General features: G+C 35.5%; 1 protein-coding gene across 2 annotated transcripts in view; it reads right to left on the bottom strand.

The window, feature by feature from the left end:
• Positions 1–8864: 8864 nt before the first annotated feature.
• Positions 8865–21493, bottom strand: part of LOC574835 (polypeptide N-acetylgalactosaminyltransferase 13) — a 99999-nt gene continuing 87370 nt past the window's right edge. The window contains exons 9-12 of one of the 2 annotated variants that reach the window (XM_030992100.1): positions 16602–16741; positions 14087–14185; positions 10408–10548; positions 8865–9303 (exon numbers count right to left, since the gene is read on the bottom strand). In XM_030992100.1, the coding sequence (XP_030847960.1) occupies positions 9160–9303; positions 10408–10548; positions 14087–14185; positions 16602–16741 (524 nt within the window). In that variant the 3' untranslated portion in view covers positions 8865–9159. Of the gene's footprint in view, positions 9304–10407; positions 10549–12099; positions 12196–14086; positions 14186–16601; positions 16742–21493 lie in introns of those variants that run through there. The other variant, XM_030992109.1, reaches the window with a different exon arrangement.

The raw sequence follows: 21493 nt of genomic DNA, 5'->3' as shown, positions 1-21493 counted from the left end.
CTCTTATATTTTCTTTGTCTCCGTCTGTCTCTGTCTGTCTGTTTCTCTCTCCCTGTCTCCTTCACTTCTCATTACTATTTTACTTTGTGATCAACTGCAGAATACCCCACCACACAAGTAAGCCTCTTCCAAAACTGACCCTTACCCCAACTCAAAGCCTCATCCTATTTTATCAATGTGTGATCTAGTATTAAGCAGCGAAGTAGCAGGGACTTTTAGATTTGCGTGGACTGATACGTGTGACGTCCATTCAAGGCAGTACATTGAAAGGACGTCGATCGTAGCAATCCACGTTGTCGTTGTGTAAATCTAAAAGTCCCTACTATTAGTCAGTCTTCATCTTTGTCTATAGTGTTAGGATTTGACTCAATTGGGTCCCTTTGCACACAACTTCCCATCGATGGTAATTTTGCCATCAATGGCCAGTACCATGATAACAGGGCTCAACAGCCAATCAAAATCAAGGTTTCCATGGTGGTTACCATTAATGGCAAAGTTACCATCAGTGGTAAGATTTGTGCAACGGGGCCCTGGGGGGGCATTTCACAAAACTTGTCATCAGTGACAAATGACAGTTTTTTGTTATAAGCTACTGAAATCCTTGCATCTGATTGGTTACAATCAGATTTGTCACTGATTTTTGTCATTTTTCATTGAAAAAAGGCTTTGTGAAACGGGTCCCTGGTCTCGGGGTTTGCCACCAATTTGATGCGCTAATGCCCTTTGGTAAAGTATTGCTCCTCATTACTCAGTCCCCTCGCAGAGGACTTAAAACCGTCGGTCCCCTGTTTGCTAATATCTACAAGCATTATACAGTCAAACCTGATTTATATAGTGACCACCTGTCTAGAAAGACCACAATTTTTGTTTCCCTTGAAAATGGTTTCTAATTGAAACATGTACTAAAGGAACCTGTCTACAAAGACTAACCTTTTGTGTTTCCCTTGGGCATCCGCTATAAACAGGTTTGACTGTACATCCTTTCTTAACATTCATTCAGGTAAAACAAAACAACAAGCCAAATCAAACTTAGAAATGATCATAGAAACTCTTTTCTTTTTTTGTTGTAAATTTTATCTGCACAACAGTGTCTTTATTCTCATTAGATGAATCTCAATCTTTACAAAGTCAAAGTATTTCTCCTTGCATTTTCTTAAACCTGAACTTGCAGGAAAACAAGTGTTATAAATGCGGTCAAACTAAGATATAAAACGAAAAACGCAATGAAAATCCATAATTTCAATATTACACGATATCTAAATAGGAAATTTAAAGGGCCCACTATAATATCCAATAGTACTCTATATAATGTAAAGTTAAAGAAATGTATACAAAGCAACAAAATGAAAATGATCAAATAACACAAACATTGGCAACTAATTACAGAATGAAATAAAGAAATTTCTCAAAAAGTAAATAACATTTTACAGTACATTATAAAAATTGCAATCATTCAATATAACACAATTATACAGACTTTCATTCATAAAATCAGCCAAAGGTAACTTCAATGACCTTATCCATCATAATATTGAAATGTATATGAACATTACACTGATGACTTTTGCAATATGAACACGATTTCTATGGGATATACAGAGGGGTGCCGAAAATTTCCTATGAACTGATTTCTAGAAAGTCTTAGCGATCATGCAGAGCACTCATTCACTTTTGATGCAGTGAGCTGCAAAAGGACAACAAATTCTATCTTTTAAAACAAGAAATGGCGTAGGACTATTCAGGTTTCTCAAAAGATCACAAAAATCTTTCAAGAAATCTATCACCTATTGAAATGTGTGTAGATGAAAATGGCAAAAATTATTATAATAATCTGAACATGATTTCTTCAGGCAATACAAAAGATAATTAATCTTGCTCATTATTTATTTCTTGAAAGTCTTTCTGATTGTATCATCAATACATTAGGTGCTTGCTTCCCCAAATCCTTGCGTGTAATAATTCGTTCCTGTTTGAACGAAATCCGCATGCAAATTGTATGCTATTTTCATTCACTACAGTCACTTCGTGAAAATAGGGACAAATTAATCAAAAGTCTTTTTTTTTTAAAAGTTGGATATACTTCTTTAATCCAATTTTGAATTACAAAGGAAAAAAAATGGTTTCATAGATATTCTTGTCAAAGTGGCATTAAAGATTTTGAAAATATTTTGTTGTTAATGGCCATACTGTATCTCAATGGGGATACTACAAGAGCTAACTAGAAGGGCGCCATCAAGAGCCCAATATTGATTTCATTAATACAGATTGCTTACACAGGTACTCAAGTAGAAAGTTTTTTTAGGCATATAATATTTTTTAAAGTAAACCTAAATGTAAAGGGAATATAACACCATGCAAGCCTACAATAAGGTCATGGTTCAATATTGTTCCCTCTAATATTGTGCCCTTTATAAAACAAAACAAAAGAATACACTACCTAAAAAATAACTAGCAATATATGATGTCAAATCTTTTACACATACATGTACATATAAGGTCAATAGAATATATATTTCCTTTACCATTTACCTTTTTTCGATCATTAAATATCTCATTTCGTTTCGAGTAAATAGTACAACACACAGAGAGTACTGGTATGAGAATCAATTACAAATTACAAAACCACAGAAAAGCAAAGAAAAAAAACATAATTTATAACCCCTTTGGCGCTCTTTAAGAATTGTTTATATACCATTTACCATAAACAAACACACCCACACACACACACACGCACTCACAAAACACTGACATATATGTTAATTTCTTGAAAAAATATGTGCCCTTGTAGTTCGATAGCGCCGTTCACATAAAGCATTACTGGTACTTTCCTCTGGACGACATTGATCCTTATGGATGGAATGTGTTTGACAAGGGGGGTGTGAACGCCAACGACCTCATTTTAGTTAGGGTAATCCGTTTGCATGCCATGACCAAAACACATTTAGCTTATATTCACATATAGGACGGTTGCCCTACATAGCAGTGACTACAAAGTATGAACACCACATGACAGCTATCTGTATTAACACAACATTGTGCAGTCAAACCTAAATATGGTGGGGCAGTTCCTCCTCGTATCATACTCCCTCGAATAGATTTATCCTTCATGATAAGAATTGTTTTCTCACCATAGATATTCCTACATTCATTCTTTACTAAGCACAATAACAAAATTATTGTAATATTCATGTTGAAGTGTGAAGAAATGAAACAAGAAGAAAAATATCAAAATTCAACAAGTATATGTGAAAGACTATATTCCATTGTTTTTGTGGGTACCTAATTATTTTTAATCTCATAAGCACCTGATAATACTTGACTGCATTTTTGTTTACATTATTTCAAAAAATAAAGCCACGCAAAAATGTTTCATTTTTGAAAAGGAAAAGAGCATTTAACAAAAAATGTAATGACACAGTCCTAACCTAATTGTTATAGCACTAAGCTTTACTACATGGTGGTGGGTTCTTTACATTAGCACCTGCCACTTAATAGGATGCCCAGAGTTATTATTATTATTATTTAGAATTATTTTACATGGGTTCATGTTCACGGCATAGCGAATTAAGGAATGCGGGCTCAGCCCCCAAACCCACCCGCCCTGTACCTTCTGCCCACTGCCTATATAAACACAAGCAGTGAGATTTGCCTATCACCCAATGTATATGTACGATTAATTTGCGTAGGGGCCCTTCCATAATCACAGAACTTCCAATCAAGAAAATGTTATTTGTTACAAATTTTTTACACGAGAATGATGTGTGAAATATTTCTCAGCAACTTTTACAATTAAATTACAAAAACCATATATCTGAAAGCTAGCAGTAGGTTATAACTATATAAAACATATGTGGTTTAATACACTATTCTCTGTACTTTTAATTTATCTAAGCTCTACTAATTTTTGCCTAATATTTTATGAATTATAGATTTGTACTACAAGGCACACCATGTTAAATTTACGATAACACATTCAGCGCAAACCAGATTGCCCATTTTCTCTAAGACTTCTACATTTTCTTAGGGACGATATTCCTTCTTAGATTTGTGCCATTAAAGTGTATCCATCATCTAAAATTGATTTGTGTACCATGGACAGCTAGAATGTATAAAACTACCCCCAATTTTTTTCTTCTTGGCTTTCAATAGGCTAACAGACAAAGAGTATCAAGAAAATACAGAATAACATAAAACCGCTCAAATCAGAGAACTCAAATCAGCACACTATGAAACAGGAACATATATGTATAACTTAACCAGTAATTATTATCAATTAGATGTTACCTGATTTAATTTCATAACAAAATTTACTCTGTAACTTTGGTGATAGTTTGGTGATAGTTCACTACAAAAGTTGACATATTGAGGTTTCTACATGAAAATTGTGAGTTCTACAAATATGAGGTATTTGATGTATCATTGACGTTCTCTACTTCAAACAGGCGGGATAATCAGGATTTCTTTGTGTTAAACTCATTGGCAACGATTTCATTTGCATAAAGCATGCACATATTAAGACATGTTCACAGATGATGCGATAATCTGCTTTAAATTAAGTGGCAGGGAAAGTAAAATGATACAAACCTAGCGCACTCCATTTTTCTGTATCAATACACACAGGGCCTTTTTAAAGAGTAGCTACTTCCACTTTTCACTTCACTTGCCAATCACATCATTTTGTTTAGCATTAGCATTTTACAGCAGTTTTTTAACACACAAAATGTAAACTAGACCTTAAGGATTTAATCCCAAGTAACAATATATCTTGAGCTCATTATTAAATAAAGAGTAAAGTACCAGAAGCAAAGAAGAAATATATAATCTTACAAGGCTCATGTTCGAAAATAAAAAGAGATATAAGTGTAGCTTGACCTTAATATATTCAACACTTACTTTAATTAAAGAGAGTAAAGTACCTTTAGTAAAAGAAGAGATGCAATATCACAAGGCTTAAGTTTAACATGGAATCATAATTTCTCCTCTTTACAAGGGATACTGCAGTACTTGATTTTACTTCAAGGCTTTTTTACATAAACCTGTATCTTGGCACTATATGAATAGTGTCTCAATACATAGTTTCAAGTACAGGTTGTCATATAGTTGCATGGGTATAATTATATCAGATTTGAACAAGGTTAAGCCTGAGGATGTGTATGAGATGTGGGTTGGTGTAGGGGACTTTCAGTGGTATGCTCAGCTTTCTGTCTTCACCAACACTTTCACTTGGAGGGAACCAAATTTGAAGCTGAGTTGCCACTTTCAGATCGTGACCTCAAAGTTCGGTCCCTGGGGACGTAAATAATCTGATTTGAAACAAACCTGTTGGTCGGTAAAAACCCAAAGTCATCCATTTACCACACACATGGTCAATCAGTATTTTTTTTTTTAACAGTATATGCCAATATATTTCTCAATGATTATGTAAATAATCTGATTTGAAACATATCTGTTGGTCTGAAAAAAACCCAAAGTCATACCTTTACCACACACAGGGTCAATTAGTAAATTTTTAAACATTTTATGCCAATATATTTCTGAAGAGCTCTCCCATCTATCTAATCTATACCAATCTACTGGTAGGTGAGATGAGTAAACACTCTGTATTTCACTGCACCTTGTTGTAGCCTAAAGCTTTCAACCGCTAAATTGGGATGCCCATTCTATGTGCAGCAAATACATTTTAAGCTCATTGCAAAATTCCCTTTCACCACTGACACAATAATTATATTACCTCATTTAATGAAGGCAACTTTAATAACCAGCTTTTGCTACAAAAAAAAAAGTTTCCTTTAAACAAAAACATATGCAGACTCAGATAAGACAATTTCCTTTTTCTTTTTTACAACCTAAGACAGACAAAGGCATATTCTCCATAAAATCATTAAACATAAATGAAACAAGCAAACAAAAAACAACAAAACGGTGTCATACGTACATAGTGTATATGTTTTATAATTTTGTACATAATGTCCTAATAAAAAATATAAGGGGTACATTTACATTGGTGTTTTGAAGTTTCGTTGAAATTTCCTCTAGTTTTGTAAAGTGTTGCAGATTGATTTTGCTTACAGTAGAAACACGACTATATGAACTAAAACTAAAACACTTCAGATTGCCTATGGCTACAATAACAAAACATGAAAACAAAAGTTAACAGTGTCTAAAGCTCTCTTCATTAAAGCATAAAGAACTGTCTTCAACCTGTAAATCAAGTCCACTACTATCAACAAATAAATCATTCAAAGAATAGTCTCTTACACCTTAAAGGTAATACAAAGTTTTGGGAAATTTTGAAAATTGGCTGGATAGTGATTCTTTACAATTTTTATATATTAGGATGCCCCTGTAGATGTATTATAAGCACTAGAAAAATTTAGCCCCTAAAACAATTCTGCTTTCAAGTAAAATTGAATATAAAAATTTACCGGTGCTCCTGGTAAATTTTGAAAAATTTCAAATAGCGCTTTATACACCCATACAACTGTAGCTGCGACCATGAAAATCTCGGAATATGTAGTTGTGAAATATAATTTTCAAACGGAAATAGCCAATCGGCCGACTTTAGTTAAGAAACATTGTTTTATGGCTTAATTAATATATTGACCTGGAGAGGGAGCTAACAGTATAAAGAGTTTATTATTTACAGTTTCACAACTTTAGACTCAATTTCAACTGTGACAACGATCACTGAATATTGTGGGATTGCATATGCTTCCAATATGTTCATTTGAACCAAATTCATGACCCCATACCAAAACTTTGTATTACCTTTAAACCACGAACAACACAAATCTCACGCGAAGTCATAATTAAATTGGCTAACCTAACGAAAGAACCTAGTAACATAAATTAAACATAAAAATAAGATGAAATCCTTTAACTTTTTTTTCAAATTTTAAAAATCACATTTATGATTGCTGCTGCATAGGTACATTAAGTGGTAATCATTTGGATCATCACTTTTCCTCTTTCAAAATCACACACACGACTATACATAAAATCCTATAATATGGAATCCGCAAACGAGCCCTCCATGACGTGTACTAGACTTTCATTTCCTGCTATGGTGATGGTGATTTCATACATCCATTTCAGTCGACTCTCAATAATATCCTGCTCTGTATTTCTAATTGGTGTCTTTCCAACAAGGCAATTGGTACAACTCATTCCCCATCATCCCCCCCCCCCCCTTCAATAAAAAAGGAGGGGAATTTTATTGGAGTACGTTTTACTGGTCATCATCCATCCTAGGTAAAATGTTAATAATGCAGACAAAAATACATTTCCCACTTCTAGTGACTTATGACTGTATCGATACCTTCGTCCAATATTGAATAATTTCTCCTGTTTTCCATCGACGGATCATTCTACGGACGTCAAAGATGATGATTGCTTTGGCGTTAATTGACTTTTCCATTCCTTACGTTGAATGGAGAGGAGAGAAGTGTTGGAGGGAAAAGAGATGGTTAATATTTGATTTTGACTTCAGACTCGGTGGGCACACTCCAATGGTCCAATTAAGATGGCCTGTGTTTGCTTTGCTGCTCTTTATAAACCCATCTTGGTATCTCGCAAAGGGAGGCTTGTCATCGGGCGTGATAGCTTGATGCAGTGCTTGCTGTCTTAAAGAGAAAGTTGAGTTCCGGCCATGCGATTGCATTGTGAAGGAAACGGTGTGGAATCGATCAGAAAAGGTTGATCATCTGTCATATACAAGTATGCGTGTGTATTGCAAGGTTCTAGAATCATCAAAATGATAAGAAATTTGGCCAAGTCTTGGTAAAGTTACAAGCACCGTACACAGAAGGATGTATATGGGACTACACGAACACGTGGCGTAAAAATCCGTCCTGATTTTTACGATGTTACATGACATATTTAGAATATGAAGGCATTTGAAGAGTCATGCTTTTCAGGGAACATGTTTTATCTGATGTTCTTCCACCCTTGCATAATAACAATGATAACGCTCACAAATAATTTTTCACCTCTTCCCAGAACTCAACCTTCTCTTTAAGATTCTGTTGCTTGTTTCTTGAGTGTCAATGCCATCCTTAATGTCTTTGCTGAATCATAAAATACAAGTAACAGACTATTAATAGAATGGAGTTGCTCATTTGCAATGTTTGACATTCATGATGCATGATGCAAGTTGACAAGTTTGCTTGACACATCATCTAGTGTGATAGTGCTGATGCAGTGCTCGTCGTCTTAGATTCTGTCACTTGCTCTACTTCTGGTCCGTTTCATCAGTTTCATCAATGACAGCTGCGACAATTCTAAAACATATTCAACCAATGGCCAATGAAATGCAATGATTCCAGAAGATGACATAAATCATTATATCTTCTATATTGATAACAGGTTACCGGTAGATGAAGCAGGGCCCTTAAGAGATGAAGATACCATCGATGCCATCTTTGCTGAATCAAACAGAGATACTTCAACTGCATATGTTGCAGATTTTCATTGCCTTTTCACCATCATTCTCTAAGATTCAGCTTCCCCATTTCCAAGTAGTGGTATTCAGATGATAAAGCAAGAGGATGATGATAGTGGCGGTGGAACGATGTTGCTCATGACAAACAACGTTGGAAAACATAACATTGGTATGTCACTGATGTTGGCAATGATCAAAATTGATAATGATGATGATGAAAATAGGCCGAAAAGTAATCAAACATGGTTGTGAAGACAATGATCATTAAAATATTGAAGAGCTAAAGACGGTAATGAAATTGGCATAAAAAAACCATGGACAGTGATAGATAATCGAACCATTCAGAGAGCTGACATAACCAGCGATTAAAGCTAACATTTCAAGACTCTCCCTTCATTTCATTTACCATCTGATGTACATGTAGTAACTGAGCTTCAGTAATCTACATGGTAGATTTTTTAGTTACTCTCTCTTACTTTCCTCAAATCTAACCTGAGAAAGAAAGAAGAAAAAAAAACAACATCTCCTCGAGATTTGGGTGGGCGGATTTTATCGATAGGAATCATATTAACCTATGGACCACTGTGTTCTCTTATTTCCATAGGCTTAGTACAAACATCACTTGGTTTCTGTAGTCATTGGAGTAATCAGACATTAGATTGTTCCTCGAAGGCAAGAGAGTTCGTTCAACTCATTCCAGGAGCTGAAAGTGGGCCTGGCTACCGTCCTGATGTCATGGAGATGTCAATCAAGTCCCACTTTTGCCCTGATGACCCGTTGCATTTGGCTACGGTAGGCGTGTCCTTGCCGCCGCTAGCTTTCTCTAAACACAGACCACTGGGACTGTGGACAAAAGTTTTGGCCTGTGAGAAAAAAAGAAGATGAAAAGTTTGTTAACAAAATTCTTACAACTTTATCATAAAAAGAACCACAAATATAAGTGCATACCTGCTAACCTTCAACAATAAAAAGCTTGTAATGTAATGGATTTTTTCCACGCATTTTGAGAGAAGTTTGAAATTATCCCTTTAAGTGATGTTCAGCAGCTATAAAATGAATGCATATGCAGTTACTGCATTTAATACAGTACCCAACAAATTTGATTACATGTACATCCTTTCGAAAAATCACTGAAATATTCTAACTCCTTTAGTACATATCAATAAATTATCACAGAATGCCAACTCCATTGCCAACTCTGTTACTGCTTTAAGACTTGCAATTTTTGCATAACTTTGTAAAAGTTGAAATATTTAATTTGTTGTTACGGGTGTACTTGCTTGTGTTGTATATTGCATGAGTTTGCAGCAAATTTGAAAAACAATCAAAAAGGGAAGTAGATTTTGGAATAAACCATACCCATTCCATTAATGCCTACTACAGCACACTATGTTAATCCCAGATATTCAATTCCATTTTCTACATTTTTCATGAACCCTGAGCAAAAAAGGATTTGCATGTGACATTCATTTCTAATGAATGTTCCTATGTAAGCACAATACTCTGTACATGAAATCAATCATGAGTTGAGATGCAGTTCAACACCCATAGGTCTACAGTACGTATGGATTTCATCTTAGGAAATAAAAAGGGAGAATCCCTATATTTGCTTCTTGGAAACAGAAAAGGCACAAGATGTACAGCCCATACTTGTAATAATTTTATTTCTCCATTTTCAGATTGTATTAAGATCATTATATGCTGAAGTTTTTGTCTTTTTTGAAGGAAAAAAAAATCAGTTAATGGATGATTTCTTGTGTGGCTGATGCCTCTTAGGACTGGACTAATGTAATTGGACTTTTCATTGCTATATAAACTGGTTGTTTATCCCTGTTGAATGCCTGTCTAAGAAATTGACTACGTTTTACCTGACGTAAAATTACAATTTTCATTTATTTACAATCATTTTTGCACTGGCATAATCAAATATTTTGCTGTTCATCAGTTTCTGGTAATAAACAACTTACATCTTCTTTGTAAAGCCACTCCTGGTTGCCATGTTTTCCATGACATTTAATCATCACAACGTCTTTATAATGAGAGTTAGCTGAGGCATCTAGACATAGATCATCGTGCTTGATCTCATTCTGTTTGGTGAGGGCAAATATCTGGAGAGAAACATTGGGAAAGACAAAAAAAAATCATGGTTATACATACATGTACATCTCTTACTTTTCTTCCCCTTTTATATGCCCCTCCCTCCTTACAATAGCTAAAAACAGCGGGTATTATTATTAGTGTAAATAGAGGGGTAGAATCTTGGTGATGTTATTGTATAACTGTGTGGTAAACCTGAATCCTCATTCAACCTTTTTTTGGGTTGATGTAGAGAGAATTCAAAGTTCTGGGAATGGTAATATCAGTAGAGGTCCTTATCAAAATGATTGAATGAAATTACATTATCTTGACATTCATGTTTCATAAAGCTGGTCAAGGGCAAAGTTCTGCTGATAAAAAAGATTACAAATTCAAATTCAAAGTCAAAGTCAAAATTGTGTAAGTTCAGCTAATGTGAAAGTTTTAGCAGTTATGTAACAGAGTTCTAGCTGAACAAGGTCAATGTCCCATGGGAAACATGCAACTATGTAACTCAAAATTGACATTACTGCTAGTCACAGTCAAACTCCAGCATATTGTAAACATACTTTGCAAACTAGCCTATGAGTAATTTTTAAAATCCATACATGATTTTACTCTTATTTAATTTCTCAGAACTTTGTAAAGTCACCAGGAAATAGTAGAAATGATGCATTAAGAAAAATAAGGAATTTCGGAGAAGACATGCAGACAACCAAGCCAGAAAATGCTAAAGTTTCAAAGATGGTCGATGCACTGTTGATGTTACATGCACTTTACAGTGTACATCTACGGTATGTAGCAGATTTATCATTTCATGTATCTCTTCCCTATGCGGAAAAACACTTTTCCAGGATTCACTTGCACGTTGCACTAGTGTTGAAAGATGCATCACTTAAACAGCTACAGTTGCTGGAATATTTTTGGATTACTAATAGAAAGACAGATGTAACAAAATTGATCATCCATACACTGTATCTCTTCAGAAATTCACTTAAACATCTGTGAGAATAAGACTACTGGCAGCCCATCACCATTGCCCGTTTCATTCTTAGCTAAACAAGACATTATAATGCTGAAAACTTTTGCTCTGTATTTTGGTCGATAGTAGCATATATTGCAAGAACATTTTCCATAAAATTTTTAATTTTCTCTTTTTTTATTAAAAAAACACACCTTCATGTAGATTCAAACAATTTTCCAAAGGGATCAAACTGCATGATCCGATGCTATAACAAAAATTATTCCACATCAGCAACAGGGAGATATAACAACTACAATTATCTGCCTGATGACATTCAGAATTATTTTTTAATTACCACCAGATCATTCCAAGTTTTCATGCTACGTGCCCGCAAATTTACAGAAATTGCCATTTTAAAATGAGAGTAAATTAGTCATGCATGCTACCATATACATTTCACCTGAATATATGCCCATTTTTTTTCATCACATTCAGTTCCTGTACTATTTCATTACATCATTGATTCAGGGCATTAGCTTCCTGTTTCATTATAGGGGTTAATGCCCTTCTGGCTCCAAACAGACCTCATGCACTTCTTTCTATGCAACTAAACATGCGCTACTATTCATTCATTTCAGAAGAGTCTTTCGTTGCAGGTATATTTGTTTACCGCTGTATTATAGAAGCGTATTAGCTCCATGGGTACTGTAACTGGCTGCAGGCAAATATAAACAACATGAGTACAAAGCATATCAACTGTAATACACAAAAGTACATTAATGAAACACAATGAGACATAATCATACAAAACTACTAGATACATGAGCATTCAGATACTAGCATGGTTATTGGCAAGGAAAGCCTCATTCAAAAATGAAGACGTAAGTGTAATGCGCTTTACGTTTCTGTATGTAATAACTCAGAGCTCAGTGAATAAGCCTGGACCATTGTTACGCACAAATGGAATTCATATACGTTGTAAAAATTTGCCAAGATATCTGAACGAGCCTCAACTTTGTCGGGTAATCTAAAAAATATGAGAAATCATATATGAATTACATATGTCCTAATGTTCGTAGTTTTCGAAGACAAGGATAGTTACTGCAACGTCAGGTAAATCTGGTTTTACAAGACTACCATTTAGATTTGACATACTGCCCCTAAATCAATGTGTGTTCATTATTAGTTTACAAGTGCTTTTAAAACCCTTTGAATTAAAGATTGAGAGTTCAGAAGTTAACGGTTTGGGGCTGGGAAACATCTGTCGGTTGGGGACATAAAATGAAGGTCCTAGACACAAACAAAATACAATAACTGTACCCATAAAAATCAAGGAGCAGACAGTATCCCTCCTCATAAAATGACAGAAAGGGATCCAACATCTTTTTTTTTTCAGGCAGGAAGATAATTGGACCAGACTTTAATATCTTAACCATGCACTCAATGTCTTTTTGGGTGAGAGCTACGAGCAAAGAGATTGTACCTGGAAACAAGACCACAAAATTGAAATTGCTCTGATTTATCCCAGTTTTGTATTATTTTGTTTTATCCTGGCCCACCCACAAGAATATCATATCATCATAAGGGAATGATCACTTCATTTAGTAACATTCTGGGGTTTTTTTTGTAGCAAAGGGACAAGGAGACAATATACAGAAGTAATAATCTACCATTGTTGACAATTTAGACTATTTAAAGGGTGTATGATCTCACTGAGAAGTGAATGCTTGCGAACGTAGCAAATTTGGGGTTTCCCCAGGGTTCGTAAAAGGTTGCATGAAAGTTCGCAAACAGTTTCATTGTCGCAAAGAAATTTTTAACATGTTGACAATTTCTTTGCGAATTTTCCACAAACAGTTGCAAGCGTTTGCAAAACAGTTGTAAGCCTTTGCAAATTGTTGTAAGACGGTGTTGCTGTAAGTTCTTTTTGATTAGCCAATGCTAGCAGCCACGTGACCATATGGTTCCTATATAATATCGACCCATTGAGTACCAGGAGTTAGCAAAAGGTCCCAAACATTCACAAACAGTGGCAAAGGATTGGTAAATAAGTGCTAATCTTTGCAAAAACTGTCACTAACATTTGCTTACAGTGGCTTATAGTCGCCAACTGCCTTTCGCAAATATTTTCGCAAACATTCGCTCAAATGTTGCTAATTGTCATTAAATGTCGCCGAGACTAACCATGATTTTCACCAACATTCATCAAAAAAATTGGCAAATCCAAATTCGCAACGTTCGTAAGCATTCGCCGCTCAGTAAGATACACCCTTTTTATGGTTTGTGTATAATGTAGATGTAGCCAAAGAATTTTGATTCTTCTTCTGAATGAAGGTTTCAAGATGTGTGCATCTGCTAGCCGTCCTTCTGCTGGGCACAGGACATTTCGGTTAAATCCTCCAGTCTATTAGTCTCATAATGAAAGGATTAAACAAAAGTCATATCTAGAATTGATATCCTACATGTGTGATTGTTAATATGCATTAAGTAAGGACTAAAATCTAAAGTGAAATAGAGTCAAAGAAAAGTCTAAACTTGAAACTGCATATTCTCAGAAAATGTACACCTGCTGGGTGTGTATCCCTTAGCAACCTTCTGTTACTAACCTGGTTGCCGCCTTGGCCGTGGCAAGAAAAGATGCCCACTTTCTCGTTCTCCTTCCTCCCCATATTATCTAGGCACTTGTGAGTCTCTATATTACGAATCTGCAGAGGAGAAAAGATGAAAAGGATGAGAAATATTACAAAAAGTGATATCATATTGAACATGTAACCAATGTTAGTATAATTAGCTACATCATCAATCTGCACAGAAATAAATATAAGGGGGAGGAGAATTATAACATCACAAAAATTTGTTCGCACAGTATGAATCTATTGCCTTTCTTGTGGAACCTTGAAAAGTCTTGGGATTTATGTCAAGAATGCGACCGATACACAAAGAGCCGTATAACTACATCTCTTCCGGTCTTGATTTACACTCTTCAGCATCTTAAATAGCTTTAAATTGGCAACACTTTACACCAAACCTGGCTGCTGCTGCCAGAGAAGCTCAGTTACCTATTACCATTATCTTAACTAGACTATTCTCCTTCATTGGGAGATTGACATTCTCGATTACATTTCTTTGTGTTTTGATGGAACGCCGATCTTGAAATAAGATCATTACCGCAAGCTACTTCAAAGGTCCTGTTCATACTTGAACCAGAAATGCCTTTATTTACGATTTGATTTTCGTGTTGACCATTGCCTACCCTAAAGCCTCATTCACATAAGTAGTAAACTGCCTAAAATCCTGAATTACCCATCTTTTCGATGTTTTTTCATTTCAAATTTGTTTTTAATTGTCAATTTAGTTTCTAGTTTGTAGTTTATTTTTATTTTGTTATAACCGTTTTACACAATAAGTGCACGTCTGGCTCTAAACTCTCTCCTATGCCTACCACATACCTGGACCCTATGAGCTTCAAAAAACCACATCTATGTAACTCCAGGAATCGCCCCCCCCCCCCTCCCTTCACCCCTCTGCCCTCCTGACTCTATATCCAAGTATATACAAGTTATGAGTATTTTACAACCCTACCTCTCTCTCTCTCTCTTTTGTGACTCGGTAACAAAATTTTGAAGGTTGATGAAAAAACTGTAATTTTTTAATGAAATGTTACTCTTTATATTCCTTCTACTGATCACCCTCTAACATGCAAAAATTTTCGGAAAAAATTATCAAACCACAAAGATATTTATGGTTCTATTTGAAGGCGTCACTGTGCGACACCCTCTTACAGTAAATTCTCCCAACCATTTTTGAATTTTCCAAAATATTTTCCATGAAAATAAGACTTAAAGCAGGCTTTAAAAAATCTTTCAACACTTAAATGTCTGAAATGGTATATAGAGCCAATTCATTGCTTTGAGACGATTTTCATTCACCTAAAATGTAATTAATAAATTGTAATAATACAGTTGGGAAAATCAAGTAATCGATCAGGTCATTTTTTCCCCAATTTGTATCGTTAACAATGGTCTGTTTTCACCCAAACTGTCAGATTATCTTTAATTGTACATATAACATTGAAGTCACTTCCTTAGCCACATTTTCTCTCATCTGAACAATGTTACCAAGTCCCTTTAAACCTTGCACGTACCGTCCAATAACGATCCACTACCCCATAAAACCGTCCGTATATACGAGCCCCCAGCAATCATCAAGTGCCTCACACAGACACTAACCTCAGTGACATCTCGCACTGGAGCAATGAAACACTATCCCCACTCAAACAGTCAAAGACCGATTCTACCTACTCCCTTTATGCGCTGAAGCTCTAGGGTACTTCAAAAACCCATGTTGACGTTTTATAGACCTCGAGGTACATGTGTACATGGTGCTTTTGAAGGTCAAGTTGTTAAAATGTTGTAAAGCACATGTGTTTTCAATCCTTTTTAAAAACAAATCTAAATCATGAAAAGAATATATAGACAAAATGAATTTTAAAATATGGATATGATAGGGGGAAAATACAAATGTAAAAACTAAAGGAGAAAACAAGATAATGAGGGGACTAAAAACAGCACCGCCAACAACACAGAGAGTGGGGGGGGGGGGGGGGGGGGGAGGGAGAGAAGAGCCAGATGAGAAAACAGGCAAGAAACATAAGAACAAGAAAACCTACACAAAAACCTTGTTGAAGTTTATAGGCCAAGAAGTACAGTGTACATGGTGATTTTGTCTGTTTTATGGTGTCACATGTATTTTCAATTCTTGTTAAAAGCAAAACTACGGAATATGTAGACAAAATGAAATTTGAAAATATGGAGATGATGGGGAAAGAGATAAATTCTAGATTTAAAAAAAAAAGCTGTTTGTTTTGCTCATGGTGTTCAGACCATTTTAATGTATTTCAACACATTCTCTTGTTTGAATCTAAATATGGTTTAATGAACACATAAGCATATGATGGGAAAGAAATGTAAATTTTAGAAATAGAAATTTAGCCAAAGGACCAACAAAAAGAGGGGAGGGGGGGGGGGGGGGAAAGAAACAAGGAATTAATGCTGTTTGGCTTAAAGAGATGTATAAATGAATGATATGGTTATTCTACTCACTCTGCACACAAATACATACCTCTCCTATAGTTTTAAAGTCCAATCTGAACTGGGACTCTGGATATATATTTTCTAGGTACCACTCAAACGTGTGACACTTTAATCTATCTCGGAGCTTTTTCCTTTGGCTAACGTCACCAAATTCTGTTTTCCTCACACCTAAAAGAAAAAGAAGAAAAAAACCAAATAAACTTTATCAGATTTCAATTCAATTCAATTAAATTCAAAGCTAAGCCAAACAAACACATGGCAAGTAAAATCAGAGTTGATTAGACCGAATAAACTAATAAAGATTAAGAAATGCACATATCATCTAATAATACATTTATCCCCTCATCAGTGTATATCTATATATAGATTAAGATGTACTAAAACAGTTAGTGGAAATGGAAAGTTCCAGGGGAAATACGAAACCCCCATAATATGTAGTGGAACAAAATGTACACATGTGGCTTTCCATACATCAAATCAGGCTGTGCACAAGACCCTGCCTGTGCATGTGTAGATTTGTCAGTTTCTCTGTGTATCAGTGTCTGCACTATGAGACTACATATGGCTCTGTACTATATAGGAATTGTGTTGAAATGTCAAATTAGAGACTGTGCTTGTAGACTAGTGCATGTTGACCAGGCAACAATAGGCCTGTCTTCACTAGCTCGAGATTGCCAAATATCCCGCTATTTGAACTATTCCGATCGCAAACTATCCAGCTAATTTGCGTCTTCATCAGCCCGAAGTTGCAATTAGCGGGATATTTGGTTGGGATTGTCATCCCTAGATATCTTGGGATAGTTTGCAAAATATCCAGCTATTTGTCAGGTACGTCTTCACCGGACCGAAGACTCGCACTATGCGCGAACGCTGAGCAAAATATTTCGAGTTAATTTCTCAAGGTCGAGTTTCAAGTATCGAGGTGGAATCTCGAGCTGATGAAGACGCGATTTGTAACTTTGGGATTATTTCCCAAATCAGAAATAGCGGGCTATTTGGCAATCTCGAGATGATGAAGACGCGCCTAATGTGAACAATTGCCTTCAATGGTACATTTCATCTCTGTAATACTTGCTCAGTCCATGATTCAGTTTGCAATTGCCTGAGCATATAGACAGACATGTCACTACCTTGGTAACATGTCTTCAATACTAATCATCAAATTTCACCCTTGTACTGACATGATCTACATTTCAAATATAACTCTGTCTGGAGTTGGTTATTTCATGCGAAGCGTCCTTAAAGATACTCTCTCTTTTTTAAGTCTAAAAATATATAATTGTATGAATGTAATAGTTTAAAAAGTAATAAAAAGATGTAGGAATTGAAAAATGACTTTCACACAGAAAACAAAACAGTTAAAATTTAATAGAAGTTCAGCTGGGTTATTGAATACTGTCTACCGAGAGTGCCACATGTCAGTTTGTAATATGTCACAAATAAACAATTATTTTCATGTCTTATATTTTTTCTTTAATAGGGAAGGGTTCCATGTTATTAATTTTTGCTGATTTACCAACCTTACCAAATCATTTCAAAATCATCGATAAGACTTTATTTAGAAAGAAAAAACTACTATATTACCGGTAATTAGATTTGTCGATGTAAAGCTTTAAACTAGTACTAGTTCCAATAAGAATACAATGATATTTGAAATAAAGGACATTCTCATTCATGTGGCATTGCTACTATGATATTGTCTGTTTGGAGCCATCAACTCATACAATTTTATACAGTTAGCCCCCTTCTGGCTCTGAACAGGCGATATTCTTCCACTATTAAAGGAATATTAAGGAGAAAGCTTGAAAAAAAACGTTTTCACCAAAACTAGAACTCCATCCTTGCCTTTAAACCCTAATGCACATAGGATACATCTCCATGCACTACATGCCTGAACACGGCACACTTGCTTTCCCTTCCAAATCTATTTAAAGTTGACAGATGATGAGTACATATTGACACACTTGAACATGTAGATCTAACGGGACGCTCTTAGGGTGCGCGACTGTTCCAACTCTCGAAGCTTGGATTGTCTTAGATTAATTTGTGAGTTATAGTCAAAAGCCCTTGAGAAAAACATGAAATTGAATGAGAATATGTCAATTTGAACAGGAGAAAATAAAGTTGATTTTTAAACATCACTTAGAAGCATGCACCTCCCCTAATGCTACGGTCACAACGGTTCGTATGAACGATAATTTTGTACGAATCTCCCTGTTTTTCCATTGTCTTCCCAAATTTCCATTGTCTGAAAATCGTTGGTACGGCGTTCGTAGCAGTTCGTAATGGCATTTGTGACCGAGGCTTAACACAAACCATCATATGTAAAGTGGAAATCACATTGAATGCAGTAAAATCAATAATGACATACAGTTAACAACTATATTATTCATACTCTTACCAAGTTTTGTAATTTTTAAGTATGTGAAAAAAAGATTTGTCCTAATTTGTGTTTCTTTAGAATGTGACATCTATAAATATTTTTCAAAGGCCTTTTAACCAGTCCACCTTTCATTCTTTAGTTACTAAAAAACACCCACAAAAATACATTTACAAGGGGTCTGAATAATTCATAAACTGGGCTGTACAAGGTGCTGTTCCTGATGCAGGATATACCGTACTATGACAACTACATGTACCCTGGGTATTTCATCCCAAAACACACCTCTCCCTAACAACTTTACCCCATCAAGGACAATTAAACAAGTCTATATCTGTAGACTATAGATAAAGTGCCTTGAACATAACCATGAATGTAATAAATGATATAAAGCAGTTGAAAGTCAAAACACACTATTCTTCACAGCACAAACAAGAACAATGCCACTCTCAACATACACATCTCGTTTACATTTGATCACAAAGTTTCAAGAGCGGTCATTAATTCATTGGACTTCAACAAATGATGAAGCATCGGTCGAAGTTGGAACACATCTTTCTTCTTCACAGCACAAACAAGGACATACACATCTCATTTCCAATCGATTTTGAAACCCAATGCCCAAGCTGTTCAAGAGTGCCCTGGTTGTTCGTTCTTTGGACTTCAAAGACTAATAGTCCTTTTAGACTAAAGAAAATTGTATACAAAACTTTTATAAAGGAATGTCATGTAAGGTATCATTGAATAGCAGAAGGGGCATACAAACATGAAAATGGGTATAACATTACATACTCATTGTGCAAAGAAACTAGTTTTTTAAGGTAGGGGTCAGTCAACATGACCACTGGTCAATCATCAATACACGCTGACAATAATCTTCGCCCAGTTTTACGATTTTCGTACAATACAACATTCAGATGAGAATGGGACCCTGATTTGTTATCGACTTTGTTCTAATCGATACTGAAACTGCTGTTACACTTTACCAATGTTTTGTTATTTGATGTTCAGACAAGAAACATTGATAATCTAAAAATTAATAATAATAATAATATGTCTTGTTTTCCCAGGGTAGCCTCATCAGTATTCATAATGTTCTCCCTTAGGGCCCTGAAATCACGTCATTACCCCGGCTTTAACCAAGCTACCATGAAAAGGTGCTCAAGCATTCAAGGAATTTCTTCCTACCTGGGTGGAGAATGGCAAATGTAGATTTATTTCTTGCGAAAGGACATGAATGCCACAGCGGGACTTGAACCGGGAACCATGTAATCCACCGTCCAGTGACGTATCCACTAGACCACAACACCTCTATCACATAGCTATTCATACGCTTTTCGTCTTGTGGCATGTATAGATGAATTTTGGTAGTCTGAATGAGCAAGGGGGGAGAGTCCGGGAGACAACCGCAAGAAAAGATCCATCAAAATAAACGAGCTGAAAAACACTTCTCAGGTATCGGCTGCAGTGAAATCAATCAAGAACCTCAGTTGAGAAACAGATTCAAGGGTCCTTTTGGACTGTACTGGGAAAATAAACAAGGTTGGATGTTCCATTGAAGTGGTATGCTAAATAAAGCATTCATTTCAAGGCTTACACGTCCCTTGTCCCTTTGTATTATTGTAAAAATGTAATATTCAAAATGACATTATTTTTTGTATAGGTTAATGCATCCTACAGACATGTTTGTTATTGTTTACTTGAAAGTCTTTCTCAATTTTTTGAAAATAAAAGCCATTAATCTTAAAGGCACACTGTCCTACTTGTAGCTACTTGCTCCCTCTAAATAGAAAACTTCCCAAATCGGTGCCTGTTGGTCCCCCATGATCCTATTTTTCTTATGTTAAATGAGAGCTGAGTTAATGAGATAGCCACCTGTCACAGTGACTTCGCTGGCTCGCTTGGTGGTCTAATCCCTTCTGGCTGAAGTAGTAAAGCCTGCCTTTAAAGATGCAGACCACAAAAAAGTAAAATTGTATAATGTTAAAAGTAGTCATCCCCCAAACTAATGAGATGTTAAAATGGTCAAAGGTCAAAAAAATTAAGGGGAGAGTGTACTTCAAAATAAGGTGTCCGTCGTAGTTTACTTCGATTTTGGAGGCTAAGTCAAAGTTAATTTCTGTGCAAATGAGCACAAGTGCATCTATTCCCACATTAGTTGCCTTTATTTGGAGTGAATTTCAGTATTGTAAACTTGCAATAATTTTTTTTACAGAAGCCACGTTTATTAGCAGCTGGTATTTTTAACGTTGTGTAATGGGATGGAACCCCAAAACTATGGAGCAGAATATATGTTGGTAATTGGTCCGTTATATCATACCTGCCAGCCTTTCTTAGCAAAAATTGGGTATCTCTCACAGAAAAATTAAGAATACCGGTATAGTGACTTTCTATTTTGTATAATTTATACACAGAAGTTTTCAGAAGAAGAGAGGATTCTAGGTGTCATAACAATAGCTTGGGGACCAAACATAGGAATCATTCCTCCAAAGTAGGAATGATTAACAGCTATGTTATATTCATGACTAACTTTTTGTGAC

Source organism: Strongylocentrotus purpuratus, unplaced genomic scaffold (assembly GCF_000002235.5).
Source record: "Strongylocentrotus purpuratus isolate Spur 01 unplaced genomic scaffold, Spur_5.0 spur5_contig_846, whole genome shotgun sequence".
NCBI lineage: Eukaryota > Metazoa > Echinodermata > Echinoidea > Camarodonta > Strongylocentrotidae > Strongylocentrotus > Strongylocentrotus purpuratus.
The sequence above is the reverse complement of the archived record's forward strand: the minus strand, read 5'-3'. Positions and strand labels throughout refer to the sequence as shown.